Source organism: Notothenia coriiceps, unplaced genomic scaffold, assembly GCF_000735185.1.
Source record: "Notothenia coriiceps isolate Sejong01 unplaced genomic scaffold, NC01 NC01_scaffold00033388, whole genome shotgun sequence".
In the NCBI taxonomy this organism is placed as follows: domain Eukaryota; kingdom Metazoa; phylum Chordata; class Actinopteri; order Perciformes; family Nototheniidae; genus Notothenia; species Notothenia coriiceps.
In genome coordinates this window covers 89,899-107,082 of record NW_011366089.1, presented here as the reverse complement: position 1 = coordinate 107,082, position 17,184 = coordinate 89,899, and the positions used below count along the sequence as shown (strand labels likewise).

At 40.7% G+C, this 17,184-nt stretch overlaps 1 protein-coding gene across 2 annotated transcripts in view; it reads right to left on the bottom strand.

The window, feature by feature from the left end:
- srrm3 (serine/arginine repetitive matrix 3) overlaps positions 1–17,184 on the bottom strand; it is a 39,809-nt gene that overhangs the window by 14,958 nt on the left and 7,667 nt on the right. For both annotated transcript variants that reach the window (XM_010789794.1, XM_010789795.1), the window contains exons 2-9: positions 13,453–13,554; positions 6,521–6,619; positions 5,933–6,013; positions 5,431–5,499; positions 2,600–2,635; positions 2,322–2,372; positions 1,487–1,594; positions 289–451 (exon numbers count right to left, since the gene is read on the bottom strand). In XM_010789794.1, the coding sequence (XP_010788096.1) occupies positions 289–451; positions 1,487–1,594; positions 2,322–2,372; positions 2,600–2,635; positions 5,431–5,499; positions 5,933–6,013; positions 6,521–6,619; positions 13,453–13,554 (709 nt within the window). The remainder of the gene's footprint in view (positions 1–288; positions 452–1,486; positions 1,595–2,321; positions 2,373–2,599; positions 2,636–5,430; positions 5,500–5,932; positions 6,014–6,520; positions 6,620–13,452; positions 13,555–17,184) is intronic.

The window sequence follows — 17,184 nt, the reverse complement described above, 5'->3', positions numbered from 1 at the left end:
AAGATGGTAGAGGAGTCAAAGAGAGCCAGAAACAAAGCAGCAGGAGCGGCACGTTTTACGGCACGTGTCTTTAACACGTCAAATAATGATATCAGAAAACTGGCCTACAACCTGGGTGTTAGTGACAACAGAACAACACTTTCAATATCAAACAAGATCAGAATCATGTCAACCAACACAAAAGGAGCAAGATAAAACTCATCTGCAGAGACTGTGGTAGATACCGTGGAGTGGGTGGGGGGGGGGCGGGTGTGGGGGTGTGGGAGCAAAATAGAGGAGATTACATACATCGTGCACTTTGTCGCCCTCGCCGTGGTTGGGTCTGCCGGCCCTGCCGTTGCGGCTCCGCTGGGAGTGGTCCCCGTTGTGCCACACTGCGGGGGGGTTGGTGCCGGGGGACAGCGAGGTGCTGGGCGCCTTCTGTCCGTCCGTCTTGTGCTTGGAGTTTAATCTGGACGAGCAGAGCCACGTAAACACATTAGCTAAAAGTCTTTCTTTCTCACAAAATATATATTCATTCAAATTGGTTTGGCTCCAGAGGTCTCTGAAGAGTAAATCTTAATGGGACGGCAGTATGGAGACAGAGGTGAGGAGTGTTTTTGGTCATGAGGAAGAATATGAATATAGTCAGAAGAGTCAATAATCTAGTTCAGGACAGGGTAGCTATAGCCTACTACTTGTATTTTATTAGAGATAAAAAAAACGAGAATAACACACTGAACTAAATCTTTATTTTCTGTATACTTGACAATGAGCTACTACATTCTCCATCAAATGTATCTGATGTAGTTTGTATGCCACCAGCAAAATGTGTATCTAGCACCAGCTACGTTTCCTATGTTTCATTTGAACCATTTCCCATTATTTCGTCCATATTTATACATAACAAAATTATAATGTTCCTGATCCAAGCATAGTTATAATAAATTAAATCATATAGTGATGTGAGATGTTCATAGAGGGAACTCCACTGGTTTAGCGCATCAAAGTTTGTTTGGAGAATACTGCTGCACATGTAAATAAATAGATGTATAAAGCTTTTTAAGGATAAAGAGGGAGCCGTGTGAAATAGGATAAATGACCTTGTAATTGTCCCACTTGAACAGACTCACTAGATCTCATAGGCCGATCTCATGTAGCAGCTACAGTACATGACTAAACTTAACTTTTGGTGGTTGAGTTGCATGGAAAAAATGTACCTGGTTCTGCTGCATCGATATTAAAGTAGCAGTATCTTGCTTGATAAATGTGTCCTAAATTTCACACTCAGCAAAAAACTTTTTTCTCATTAGTTGGCTCTTAAGATCATTCTTAAGGGAACTTCTTCAAAGTGTGATGAATGCAAGCCCAGAAACCTTGGTTAAATGTCACAAATGACAAAATATCCCATAAAATACATTCTCTGCCCTGTCCCTTGCTTCTTTAGAGAGAGAATCATTTGAATAAGCTATAAAGTAGAATCAGAAGAATAACACGAGGAGGGTACCTGGAGGGGGATTTGGAGGTGCTGCGGGTGGAGGACAGGGAGGCGCTGCGGGAGCTACAGCAGCTGCCTTGACGCTGTGAACTCCTGCTGGGAGTCTCACCAGGGGACCTGAGGGAGGACAACCAATGCATAAAAACACACCACACACACGCATACAAATAGAAACATGAGGGCCATGTGTGTACGCACAAATCACACAGGGACACAAATGGAACAGCTAGTCAAACTCATGATAAGTAAAACAGTTCATGCTCTGCCAAACACTTTCAATATATATTCTAATCAAGACAGTGGGGATTGTGTTGAATGCTTAGAAGATTCACTCTGGGCTTTATGGTCATTAGCAGTCTCTGAGGGTCTGAGCCTGGGATAACAGGTGTACAAAAATACTAATATAAATGTATGAGACACCGGACCAGCTTCCAAATGGACCTATTGTTGACTGAGACTATTGTTCACTGTATCACTGTGTGCAGAGGACAAGATGTGTTTATTCACACACATTGGATACAGAGCCCCTAGGGGCCGATCTGGTGTTCCCTTCTGAATAGCTTTTTCTTGGACATTCTTTCAAAGTTTCTAAATCGTATTTTCACCAAAAGTTTTCATACTTGAGAAAACAGTTTTTTTCAGAATAATTTGTGTTGTTGTAAAACACATTTTGGTTAAAGTTAATCATAAAAATTAAAACGTTTCTCACTTGCCTCTCAGGGCTTCTGTAGAATACTGTTCAAGCCAAGTTTTACTGATAAAATGTGAAACTCTTGTGCAGAAAAAAGCAGACCAATAGGCTTTTCATTTAAATGGCACCTTAGTGATTCGGTATGCTGCTCACCTCTTTTTCTGTTTGATCTTGTCTTTGTGTTTGTTCTTTGGGCTGCCGGATCTGAAACAAATGTCCTATGTAAGATAACGAAGTACAGTGTACAGTACTTCAAAGCATGGCAAACACGCACTCACACCCTTTGCAAAAGGAACTCAATTAATGTACCACTCACCCATACGGATTGCATTGTCTTTTGAACAATCAGTAGGCATAAATGACAATAACACACACCTTACACATGTTATGCATGTTATTATGTATTGTGTATTTCCTTGTTCCATACACACCTGTATCTCCTCTTTTTTCTCGAGCCTGATGCAGATCTGTAACGATAAAAAAAACACCACAATCATCATAATGATGAACTGAATAATTCATACACAGTTGGCTACAAGTGTGCACCAGGGGCCTGTTCCAGGAAACAGGATTACTGAGTAATAAGGCTGGATAACCTTTTTCACAGAAACATATATTTTTATAACAATGTTCCAGAGTTTAAGTGGTTCTGGGAATGACTTAACACTAAAGAAATCAGATGTAGTATTTTGGACAAAAGCTAGAGGATGAATTACAAATCCCATTTTAAAAAAGAATATGGAAAATGTCAGTTTAAACATATTTAGAGTGGACAGAACATTATTAATTTAATTCAATAAAATATGTATGTACATTTGATGACAGATATTCCTCAAGATGTATGAAAACTGCGTTCTAAGAATTACACACTGACACACAACGCTCTCAGGCTTAGTTTTGTCATGGAATATGAACGTGTTCAAGATACTGTGACCAGCAGGAGGATCATGTTATCTAAATGGAATATTTCACCATGTATTTCTGCACTCTTAGGGATGTGCATGTCTGAATCACATGCACACGTCCATTTATGTGGAGATGTCCACAGGGAGCGCTCTCATCAGGCTTTTCCAGCTGGTGTTCTACAGGTTTGGATGCCACACTTTCAAATAAATATATATTTCTGGCTGTAAAAGGATGTTGCTCTCTGCGCTAGAGCAATACAAATAAACCGGTTTCTCTTAGGCCAGGCACTGAGTATACAGCAAGGAAGGGAAGGCGGGCCCTTCCCCAGTCCTCAGCGTTCCACTGAAACATCACCTCCATATCACTTTCATCCTCATTGCAGTTTCCATGGTGATTAGTCAGACCGGTTTGCAAGCGTTGCTCTCATAAAGAGCACTACATCCCCCCTGCTGTTTAACACACCTACATACAGCATGCAGTGGAGTGGGAGGCAGTGGCAGCAGCAAAGTGTGTTGATCCACTGAAAGGGAGTAATAAAGCCGTCACAGTAATGTATGTGGCAGATACGGGACTCAGAGCTGTGGCTGTTTCCCCACTGGAGAGACTCAACTGGGGACTGTATGTATATGAGGCGTTATTCTGGACAGCTAGTTATTCTTCCCCTCTCTCTCAGCCTCTGGTCACCAATACATCCCCCACCTTACCTCCCACTACAAGGACAGAGAAGCAGGGCTTCACTGAGGACTTCAAAGCTTTGAAGCTTCATTCACAACCTTGACATTGAATTTTGAATCCAAATTCATCTGTTGCGTTTTTGTGTGTGCATGTCTATTCATATTGTGTTTACTTTTTGCACAGATGCAGAATAATACTAGACTGCACTTATATCATTATAACTATACTTTTTGTTGAATGAGATTTTGACGGTGGCTGTGTACAACTGTTTCCGACTCGTGTTATCCAAGCAGTTCCAATAAGTCCAGATTGTTTTAAAGTAAAAAATTCAAATCACAAAAAAACTTTGCTTTAAAAGTTATGTTCATCAACTAAAGTAGATAGAATAAAATAGACGGATAAACAACTTTATTCAAGTTGAGTATTTTGTTCAAGGACTTTTTCCTTTTCTCTTTTTGGCAACACATTCATAAAAGATGCAGAAAGTGAATCAAGGCTTCATTCAAAAAAGAAATGAAAGCTTTGAATATCAAAAGAAAATCCATTTGGTACAGCCCTATATATTATAGTATGCATCCAAATGGACACAAGCCCTTTTTATTGAATGTTGTTGTAATAAAAACAACAAGCGATATCCATTTTGAGCTCCGAATAATGTGCATTTTCAAAAAGGAGACTAGGATTTAGGGAGGATGGCTCCTCTCTGGGGAGGAACCCTGCATTCTTTCCCCCCTCCTGTCTTCATCTATACATGATTCATACACCAACAGTGCCTGCAATGCAGAGCAGCTTTGTGGGAAGGAGGGTGGGGGGAATGGGATGTGCGTGGATGGATGGGAGATGGGGAAGGGAGCGGGGCGGTGCAGTGATGCTCAGCAGTTTGGTGAGAGGCTCATTTTTCTTGTGTTGTGCGCCCCCGTACAGGCCGAGTTATTAGAACAACACATTTAGCCTCGCACCCCGGAGTCAGGCGGGAAGCGGAGAAATCGGGGGGGCACTCTACAATTGCATATTGTGGTTATGATATCCCAAGGCATTGCAAGAGTATTTGTTGATGAGCTCTTGTAATTTCTCTCTCTTCTCCGTCTTCCCTCTCATCTTTTCATGAGTAATGTCTTACCTAGTTCGTTTCTGGCTCTCTCTGTCATGTATATCTCCTTTTCATTCCTTTTGTCCTTTATGTCATCTTTAGCATGTCTTACATTTCATTTTTTTCTTTTACTTTTTAAGCCTTTTTTCTTCCCTTCCTTTATCAGCTTGTTTTCCTCTTATTCTCTCCATTCTTTCAACCATTCTGATGCTTCCTTAACTTTTGTACTGTCTTTGTCTCCTTCTTATTGATGATTATCTTTCATCCTTTCCTTCTTCCCTTATTTTCCCTTTCTTGCTTTTCATTCTTTACTTTGTTTACGTCCTTTATCTTGCTATACTTTTGACTTCCCTTTCTTCTTTTCTTTTCTACTTTCCGTTTTGTCTTTCCTTTTCCCTTTTTTTATTTGTATCTTTCTTAGTTTGCTTTCACACTTTTTGATACTTCCTATGATACTTCCTATCCGTGGGTCTTTCCTCCTTCCCTTCCCTCCTATCACTACCAATCACTGTCAAAGCAACTGTTGACAAAGCCATATAAAGTCTGAGGCTCTTGCTTGTTCTGACTCTCACACAGCATGTTCACACTCACCTGTCTCGCTTGTGTTTCTTCCCACTCTTTTTCTTCTTCTCTCTGTGAGTGGGTGAGGAGCTGCCAAACCTTTTGATAGAGAGAAGGGGAAATATGCATGCCATGAAGTAAGCCTCAGATAGGGGCCAACGGCTTTTGACTCATCATTGTGTTTCATCTCAGAGGAGATCATTGTTAGCAAAGGTGAGATCCTATATAAGCTCAGCCGGTCTCTCGATGTAATTCATCTATTCTTTCTCTGCCCGTCTCTTCTTATTCTTTATTCTCTAGAACGTACCACTTCCTTCTCTCTATTTATCTAGCTGACCTAGTCAAAAGAAAATGGAAAATGAGAATATGCTTTTAATGACTGCCTATTTTTCCTTTTCTCAATTACAGTTTCTGATGGCTCGTTACAATATTTGCAAAAATCATTTCACCAAAGAACCCAGTGTAATTATTCTGTCAAGAAAAAAGGGAGAAAATGGAAACCACTTCATCAGTGAAAGCTGCTTCCACTTACCGACTCCTTCTGCGGCCAGATTTCTTCTTCTTCCGTTTCTTTGGACGAGGGGATGGAGAGCTGCTCGATTTCCTCTTCACTCTGAGTAGGCCACAGTAGGAGAGAACAAAGATGAGGGGGGGGGAGATTCCAAATGAGAAAGGCAGAAATAATTCACAAGTGAATGTTAATATAAGTGTGTTGTATCGCAACACACTTTTGATTAGAGTTATTTTCTGCGGCGCAAGTCGATAAGGGGATATTTTCTAATTTCCTTAATTCATTCTGCCATAACACGCCAAATGTCATATAATGGAAACAGGAAATTGATATTTTCTGCAAAGGGACAAATTCAGAAATCAAAGTCTGAATGACCGTCTGCATTGTGTGTTTTTTTTAAAAACATAAATAATATACAATGTTTATCCGCAGACAAGTTACTGGGAGAGAGTGTCGAGGATTTGAAGAGCATTTCTATTCTGGGACAAGTTCTTGTTTATCATAAGACACACGCCATGTGAAGGAGATAATAGGCTGCTATTGAATTGATCATTTCAGGGGTCATCACATCCCCATTATACAGTATGTGTGTTCAAACATGTGCTTTACCTGTTGTCGCTGTGGTAATCATGGTCATAGTCTCCATCTTCATAGCTGACCAATTGATGGCTCTGTCCATAATCAGCTTCGTAGTGCAGGTGGTTTACCCTGAAAATACAACAATCAAGGATCATTAATGGGAAGTGTGTGAATATTGTGAGTAAGAGGAAGAACTGTAAAATAAGGCAAACCCTGCTCAAAAATCATTCCTGACTTCACAGTGAAAGTCTGCCATGCTATGAGTTCAGTGTGTTAGCATGCTTCCTAAATCCAGACTGATTCTGCCATTGGTATTTGAGAGTTTAAAATATCTGATAAGGATAAATTGTGTTTAGAGAAGTTATTCTAAAAAGAAAATCAAACTAATAGCATAAACAAACTGCCTTTACACATTTTTCTCAGATTTCAACTTGGCAGTGCTGTCTGGTAGACAAACGTAATGTCATGCCTGTAGTGCAATTTTCAGTATATAGCAATATCCAAATATCGATAAGCATACATTGGTAATCGGTCTAGCGCTAATACTAAATTAGCTAACAATTCAGACCCAATTATGCCACAACCAATTTGGGGGAGTCTGTACATAATGTCATTGAATTTCCTCCAATAAATTAAGTTTTTGAGGCATTTGACCAAAATCACTGTGAAAATGCTAGTGGTGCTGCGGTGGGATTCATCCTCTGGGATCATGAATGTCTCATCAATAACCATTAAATAGTTGCTGAGATATTTCAGTCTGGATCAAGGAGGTGGACAGACTTTGCTAAAGCTACGCTGCAGGCTAATGCATGTATCAACCCATCTGGTGCCTAACTTGGGTGCAAACAAACTCAGAAACAACGCTACTTGAAATGTGATGCTGACACACTAAACTTTTTTGTCACTTTACTTGTACATTGACATTTGTGATCTTCTCCCACCCCAGCAGTGAGAATATCATCATCTCTCTCGCCCTTACAGCTCAGCTTGTGGGATTAATATCTTCCCACTTGTTCCTCACAACAGATGGCAGCAGACTCCTCCCTAATCCTCCCTGTGCCACAACTCCCTCGTCTCCTATGTGGAATCCTCTGATCTACCAGATCTGACCTTGCAGGCTAGGCTAAAGAAATAGATAAAGAACACACCACACTGATTATTTTCCCCACTATGAAGTCCTATCTGTCTGACCTTGGTAGTCCCAGTATTGATACAAACCCAGCAGGTCATGCTCTGGGCTTGCTGCTACTTTTAACACCAAGATGTAGCATATGGTAGTTCATGTAGAAGTTATCTGGTTTTGAGTGATGTTGACAGAAGCATAACCTCAATGAAAAGCCCTGCAGCCTCAATAGGAAGGAGACAGGAGTGATGAGATGAAGAGGGTGAAGCAACATACAGAAAGAAGTTGACAAAGCATGAAGAGTGTGTCTCTAGTTAGGACATCAAACACACACTCGGCACACTGTGCAGAGACAATTTTACTTCGGAAGAGAGGAAGGTTGGTGAAGAAAAAACAACGGCTGTGTTTGAAATCGCAATATTATGTACTTCATACACACATACTGCATAGTGACGTACTGCATACAAAATATAGTTCTGTTTTGTGTCCGTAATTCCGTATATAGTAAAGTATGCAGCTACCAGGGCAAAGATGGGAGGAAAGTTGATTTTACAATTTGTTTTACTGTCCACCAATAGTGTAATATAGGCTTATAAGTACATTTAAACTTCAGAACTTTCCCACTTTTTGATAAGTTCAATGTTGGTAGTGTAGGCTACAGCTGAATCCCATTACTTGCATTTACAAATCGGTTATCTTTTAAACCCATGAATACTATAATTTGCATGAATAGTACTATGCAAGAATGCAATTTCAAACACAGTCAGAGTAAGTGTGAAGAAACTAGAAGGAGAGTGTGTAAGGATTTGAGCGGGGCACAGGCCTGATGGCTAGTTAGGAGAGGGTGAGCAACAAAACCCCTAATTGGCTGAGCACCACTGGGCACAGCAGGGATTCAAAGCACCAGCAAAAATAAACCTCACTGCCCAATGACAGCCATCCAGAGCACTGCAAATCACCCACGCACACACACATACATACACAAACACCGCATCACTCGATGTGATGGATATTCTTGAATAACATTATTATTGTTAATTTAAACTTGGGCTCGAAAACAAGTTGTCTAAAAAAAAACACGAAGCAATTAGGGAGAGAAGTAAACAAGTGTAGGCAGTGTGGTTGTGACACAGTTCACATGATAATTTTAATTTTAATAAGGTTTGGAATTCTTTTGAGTTAAAACATTGTGTGAGTCGATATAGAACAGATGACACTTCAGATTAAGGGAGAACATCAAGCCATTGCAAATTCAAAGAGCTGAGAAATCGAATATCGAAAAACAAGGTGAGAGATGAGAGGAGCTGCCAAAGAAGCAGCTTTTGTGATTTATAAATTATCTTTGCCCTGGGTTTTGCCTCTCAGGCTTGACCCCTTTGATGAGTGAAGGTTGTAGCTGCAGCTGTAGAGGAAACAGGCCATCTCTACTCAGGGTAAACTCATCCGCGCATTTTGTTAAAAATCTATATAGTTCTTGAAAAAGATGCCAGAATTAAACATCAAACCAATGTTAAATATTAGATACGGCAGTAGAGTACAGTGCTCTTCGTAGTGAATATCCATATTAAATATTTATATATCCAGTATGTGATATCCAGCAATAGTTAGTGTTCAGGAAATTGAACAGCATTAGATCTTTCTTATTAATCCACTTTTCATTTGGAAATAAATGCCAGAAACTGTGTTTATAGAGCACCTACATGCAGGTTTGTTTTTGCCAACGACTAGTCCCTGTAGGACTGAGAGTGAAGCAAAATGCCAAAAAGAGCAATTAGCAATATTTGGAAGTATCTAGTGGTCCCCATGCTTAGTCATTAAAGATAAAACAACTAATTCCCCAGCCTGTCTCTAATCTCTCAAGTGTTGCCATGCTCCAATATGCTGAAGACATCTGCCCAGCTCCTGGTCCACACAGCCTCTCTGTTGGGCAGATGAGTGAGTGTCTCCGTGCTGGACAGTGGCCTGCTGAGGAGAGAGGCTCCCTAACAGCCACTGTCCCTGGGACATGGCAGTGATGGACTACGGTCAGTCTGCAGCACAAAGTAGTGCCGCAAATTCATATCCCTACTCAGAGTCAGACAGCCACTCTGCCCCCGGAGGCCTGGATATATTTATATTGTTGCAGAGAGTTATAGTGTGTTATCCTGGGAGGAGGTGGGTGGAGGTCGGATTGATTACTCCTCAGTGGGAGGGTGGGGCTACATTGAGTAGATTTATGGTTGTCACATTGAGATAAAGTATGACTGGCCAGGAGCTTCAAGCTTAGCTGATCAATTCTGAGATCCTCGAGGAAAAGCCTTGATGTTTTTGGTGCATCAAGTCAATACGTTTTTGATGAGAATGAAAGGATTTTCTGTTTGCTATTGAAGATATGTCAGGCATTTGATCAGATATTGAATATCTATTGAAGTCCAGAGTGAGCTTCCCATGATCCTGCTTGGTTCGGACAGTCTCTGTGTATAAACCTGATAGGCTTTACGCACTGCACTCCTTCTCTCGGCCCGTGGTCACATCCATTGTGCAGGAAATCAATGTGGGACATCGGTAAACAGAGTTAGGAGCTACAGTAGCTCATCTGCTTACTGCCGGCTGTTTACTGCTAGTGTGTTAGAGTATTAAGCTACAGCTGAACGGCCTTAGCCTGTCAATATTAATATGCCCAGTGGAAGAGATCTGAATCAAACCTCCCAGCCAAGCACAACCAGACACATTGGAGGCAGCTCTATATTTGAGAATGTGATGGAGCATTCTTTCCTTTAGTAAATCCACGCACATGTACTCTCTTTATATATTCATCTATTTTGCTTGAAGTCATGTAGCATTGGTTTGTACTTAAATTATGATGAGATTAACTGGTGCAGGTCACACAATAAATATTCTGCATGAATATACAGAAATTGTTTAGGGAGATTAACATCATGGTTGCCCTAGTGGAGACATAAGGTATCACAAAAGTCATTTTGGGCAAAATGTTGTTTTAATATAATCAAAAATGTATTCAAGATATTTCACTAAAAACCAAAATGTCGACCTCCAGGTGGCACAGTGGATTTCCTGCTCTAAGGAACAGGATTGGTCAAACAGTCACAGAAATGTTCATGGCAGTGACAAAAGCTAACCATCAATATGAGGTGATACAGCTGGCTGTTTAGGCCCCTCGTTGGGGTTCCCTCTTTATATTACATATTAATGTGGAGGATTGTAAATCTGCGTATTGCTGCAGGCAGTGAGTATCAGGGGGCCTGAAGCACAGTTTTGCCCTGAGGCCAACACCCGGGTGGATGAAGGCATGTTTCACATAATTCTCCTGAAGTAGGCAATTTACATGTGAAGTAACAATTGTGGGCAGAGAGACATAGAATACGTCAGAAAGTGTGTGTTTGTGTGTAAAGGCCTCAGGGAGTGTTGAGTGTGTGTGGGATAACAACCTCGTAAATTACAACCTTCTCCAATTTTCCACATCAAGGCCTTTCTGAAGAGGGAAGGTTGCAGGAATTGAGGCAAGCTCTGAAATCCTAAATTGACCTGACTCAGAAGTGCCCTTGAGGGTGTACTAATGCGAAAAAGCAAGACAAACTACTCTCTCTGTATCCTCATAGTTGACTTTCTACTGGAAACAAATCTTTAAATGCTCCTTATTACAGTCCTCTACACCTCCCTCCTCCTCTGTGTGGACTGGTTAATGCCAGACACCGGCTGAAGTGCAGAGGATGGAGAAGCATTAGTCTAGTCAGTGAGACAGGAAGCATCAGCATCATTACCACCGTCATTAGTTCACACACAGCGGGTGGCCACACTGCCTCTCTAAATCATTCACACATACAGTATGATGCAGGGACTGTTAGGGGACACCACACCTACGTACTGCTGTGCTGTTTCCCATGGCCTTTGGGAGTATCTATGTGGGATTGGTATGGAGATTATACCCTCAACATTTATTTATGTTTACTTTAATTCTCGCCTCACATGGGAACCTCCAGCATGCACTCAAAGCTAAGGCTTAGCGCTAAACAAATTGACAATTATCACGGCAATCTTTGCCTCACTGGCTTCCAGCAGAGTTTAGAGTAGACTTTCAAATGCTTCTGATTATTTTCAAAACATCAGGGTTTAACAATTCTCTTTTTTTTTTTTTATTTAATAAATGACTGAAAAAGCCAAGGATCCAAATTATAATGTGTAGCGTTTCTGCAAACACAACCCGTATTCTTTTGAGCCAACCGCCTAAAGACATTACTAGATGGCAGGCCATTTCTCATAACCGCTTTTAGAAATCAATTTCGGCTTGTATGGCTGTCTGGTTTTATTAGATTCATTTCATATAATTAACTTATCATAAAGAATACAAGAGTCTGGGTTTTCTAATAAATAAGTTGCAGAGAAAAAAAGAGAATGAACGGCAAAAAGGAGGTGGATAATAAGGCATGCACAGAGGGCAGTGATTGTCAAAGTGGATTCTGTCAGGGAGATCACAAAATAAGTGGCTATAAATTACTTTAAAAAGTGCTGTTTCATTTTTAGGAACATATGGGAACAATTTTCACCAATCAAACAGGCGTTGTTCATCAGTTCTACCCACATGAGCTTCGTGCCAAGATACACTCTGATGTGATTTTGACACACCAAGACCAATCTGTCATGAATCTTAGTATAAATGACGTCAAGTTGAGTCAAAATGGAAATAAAAATATGACCTTCTATTTAAGTGCTATTACCATGATTCCGAATAAAGTGTGTGTTCTGATTATAACTGTAAGTATTTAGGTTGAAACGTTTTAGAATACAAATCCATGGCACATAACTAAGATTTAGACACATTTAGTAAGCATATGCTTTGTCGCTGTTACAACGATGATTTCTTTGTTCCCAGTAAAAAGGGCAGAAATATGACCTTGAAACGTACCACAATTTCATCATGAACACCTTGTTAGAATCAGCAGAATTCACTCTTTTATACATTATATTTACTGTTAACCAAGGATATACTTTGTGTGTTTGGATATCAACAAGCTACCAGTACAATCTGTTTCTTCTGCATCAAAGTAATCCATGTGCTTGTTGCCCGTGCCATGTGAATAGGAACTGTTAGAGGTCAAAGCACCAGATATGACAGAATGTGAACAAATAAGCTATAAGCTACAAATATAAATGTGTAGATAGTTTAATATTCCTTCATTCGTGGTTTACCTTTAATATTCCATCGTTCTTGGTTTAACCTTAATTCCTTGAGTTGTGCAGGGCAGCATTAAGCTTGACTGATGTTGCAGGTGATTGTTACTGTGATCTTCATGAAGATTGGCACTTTCATTGGCTTTTCAAACCAAATCTATTTGTCTGTGGAACTCCTGCTACCATTGCATGCACAACCTTTAATTTCTAAAGAAAATCCTGGAGTGTGGCGCAATGTTTTTCTGACCTTTTATTTTGTCATGATTCTCTCAGGGTTGCAGTGATTCACCATTTTTTAAAACCCGTATTTTATTGACGTTATTGCCTGCTGACTCGTCACTCCTGTAACTCGGGGATGAAAGTGATCAAACACTGCTTCAGAATGAAAAAGGAATTTTCAAGAAATCAGCCCTATGAATATGTTGCAGGCCACATTTGGGCCACTGTGGCTTTAAAAACAGTAAATAAAAAAAATACCACGTACTTGTATTATCCCTGCCCCATCTTGACAAACTACACTTAACTTGTACTTTAGTGAAAGACGTAAATAAATTTCACCAATGCCAAATATAGATAAATACAGAAACAGATATAAGCTTTGGTGTTGCATCCCTATGTTTGGTGTAACGTTGGACATCACAGACAAGAAACCTGATATACAGTTACTTACACTGGTTGTGTGTGTGAGCCCTCTCTGGTGATAACGCCCTCCTTGTCCATCAGCATCTGTCTGAACGTGCTCACTTTCTGCCGGATCTCTTCTTCTGTGTACCTGGGGACGGAGGTAAAGACACAGCAGTTAGTGGAGGCACACATACCGATTCATCAGTAATCTGCAGTTTTGACTCCTGAAAGTGAACGATGAACAGACTGTACGTTGAAGAAGCAGTTTTTAATAAGAGCATCGACACTGGCTGAGCTATTGCACGTGTAGAAGCCATTTCATACCAGTTACCACACAGAGTACAACACACAGCAAAGACCTCTCTTCTCCTCTTTCCCAATACAACTCAAAAGGACACTCCCAAGTATATTAGATATATTGTATATATATTCTGATGACTCACTGTCACCCTCTCCTGACCCTGGCGGGTTTCAAGTTCATGCACAGGCAGCATGTCATGTTTATTCTGTAAGCAAAGCGCTGAGTTGAGAGTAACCGTGGGGCATCGTGAGGAGCTTTCAGCTAGCTGGCAGACAGAATACATGGCCACCACTGCAGAGGGACACGAAAGCAATTACTGTCTGTGCTACAATGTAGATGTATTCATATTCTCCGATTGAGAATATCTGGCTTTTTATATCAGATATAATGTGGCTGTCAGTTGTTGCAACTGACAAGCATCAAAAGTAGTGTTATACTTTCATTTCATTGTGATATTATTTGGCGCTGTAGATAAATGAATAAAACTTTCACAGTAATAATTCATCCAGCCTGTCTGAACAAGTGCGACAGCGACAATGAAGTAGCTGCTGTCCCGTGCCATTCTTCAGACAGGGGATACATATATGTGAACTTGACAGCACATGACCTCTTTAATACAGTCTACATTTCCTGGTGTATTCATACCATCTCCACACTCTGCTCTGGCTGTGGTAATGGCATGTAATGAGCTCTAGAGACAGAGGAACATGAAGGTGGAAAGGAGGACTGAGGAAGGGAGGGGGAAAGAGAAAGGATTCATAAAGCTGTGAAAGTGTTGCCGGGAGACCGACATCGCAGAGTAACACTGACTGGAAGACTCAGATGTAAAAAAAAAAGGGTAATTTTTTTTGTATCAAGTACAACAAGGAGTGACTGGGTTATGCCAGTATGTTCAGATTGAGATTCACTAATTTGCCACAATAAAGAAGAGATTATTGTGAGAGCGATCCAACTCGTACAGGAAATTGAGGTGCTTTAGGTTTTAATTAGTAATTCAGTTTCTTCAGGACCAGAGTAATTCAGTTTCTGCTGTGTGCACATTCATACGAGGCAAACATGAAGTGCTAACTTGGTATGCATTTAATCGTGCGAATTAGCAAACTGTAAATAAACATTGTATAAAACATGAAATAACTTGGTTCAATGGCAAAATTATTCTTCCTGTAAAAATCAAGCCTCCCAACGTCAATAATTATATAGATGCAAGCAGGAAAAACAGCCTGTTGTAGAGCCAGAACATACGCACACACACCCACATTACAAAACTATGTCGGAAATTGCCGGTTGTTGGGCTGGAGGTGGCCAGTTGGAGGATTTTAACATAGTGCACAACCCCTACCCCTGCAGTAGCATTTATCCCTATTTGTGAATAGGGATCTATTTTAGCAAGAACCTAAGTGCCTGACCCACGCTATGGAAAACAGCTCCAGAACTAAAGTGAACAAAAGTAGGTTGCGACACGTGCCTTTGTCCATGTAGTTCATTTTCCTGTTTATTAGGTAATAACATCTGACATGTGCACTGCACTTGCATTAAGTGCTGCTGCAGAGGAGCTGTCAATCACTCAACGCTGGTTCAGAGACTCACGTTGCAGCAGATTCCTTTCCCCACTCATAGCAGGATACATTCTATAAATCGGATTGTAAATTAACCTGGGGCTCATTTCAGTGTGGAAATGGCATTAGTTTGAGGAGTGTTTGCTCTTCCCAGATAACATTTAGCAGCCCATACCATGTTTTCTGAGTTTGGTGCTATCAGCGTAATGGTGCTGTGGATAATGAGATTAGCAGAAGTGCGATGGAGGGCTGAAATAGCTGGAAGATGGCCCAATAGACAAGAAGGAGCCGGCACCATCAGGTCCTGCTGTACGGCTATCTCTCTGCCCAGCAGCTGTCAACTCAGCACAATGGAGGCCACAAACACACACTTTATATTCATGGCTTTTCATGCACATCGCAGGAGCCATCGATGTACGTTAGCTGACTCTCAGCTGTCTGTTGTGTGTCAAGGAAGGGTGGACAATATGTTAAAATCATGAAAAAGGTTCCTGAATGAACAAACAGACGCCCTAGCTGTAGGACTTTCTTCTTCTCTTTGTGTTGAGGCAATGAGAATGTCTGCGCTTGCAGCTAACCCTGTTAACGTTAAATGAGGAAAAGAAGGGTTGCACCTTGAAAGGAAGGAGACACGACCTGTTGAATCCCCTTCTTTCCCTGCTTTCCATTGAATTGCTCGAAACTGAAGTTCTGCACAGCTTCTCAGCATGAATCTCGGCAGTCGTTGTTTTGGTCGGTCTAGCTCACCGTCCACAGTGTGAAAGTGAATGACCAGTAGTGAGGCTGCATCGATAAAGAGTCTGTTCAGAGTCAGGATAATTCTCCACAGAGCAGCTGAATGTCTGCAGGGAGGAACCGGGTGAATTGTGAATCATCTACAAAGACAGAATCTTTAGACAGAACAAGTCAGAGGAAAAACATCTCCAAACTTTTGAGATGCATTCAAGGGAAGTTTGGCAAATATCCATAAAGAGCTCTGAATCAATATGCTTAGTTGGCCACATATTGGATGTTTGTCAGTGTCTATTAGGATGGGCACAGTGAAACAACTCTTCTCTCCTCTCCGCGTTTAATTATAACTTCTTGCAGCTGTAAAATTAGCTGCTTACTGTCTAACACCATTTGTTCTGCCCACACAGTGCAGAGGAGGCGCTGATTGGAGCGGTCACTCTCAGCTTGATAACAATTCATTCAAATGACAAATAATGTTAAAGGGACGATGCCGCTTTAAATATAATAAAATATTTTATCCTCTGAGCTGAAGTGCCATTTCTATTCTGTTGCGAGTTGTCATGTGTTGAAGAAAGGTCTGCTTTCTCTCTAATATAAGGGATGGATGAAACTAGATGGCACTTTTGGTTTGCGGGGCCTAAATTGCCCAAGTTAATTTGAAAGAAAGTGATGTCTCTTTTCAAGATAATAATTAGACATTTTTGGAAGTATATTCATGTAGGTATTATTATTTTAGGTACAGAAGAATGCTTACACATTCAAAATGCTGCATAGCACCACACTAGTTAACTTTACATCTCAGCTGATTACTGAAAAGTATTATTTTACCACAAGCCTTTAACCATGACTTCATGCATTTTTCTCAGGTAGGTGTAGAAAAAGAAATCGGACTATGATTTCTAGAATTTTAAATGTATTGTTTTGCACAAGCAGAGTGCCATTAAACTCCATTACATTGGAGGAAAAGAAGACATCCCTTTGGCCCTTTTCTTCAACAATTGGCAACTCATACACTATAGATTAATAAATAGCACTACAGGTAAGAAGACAAATATTCCCTCGTGTGTGTGTGTGTGTGTGTGTGTGTGTGTGTGTGTGTGTGTGTGTAGGTGTTTGTGTGTGTGTGCGCACCTCAGTACTGCTCGGGCTTAATTGAAGGTGTAGTGAGGATTCTCATTAGTATGTCAGG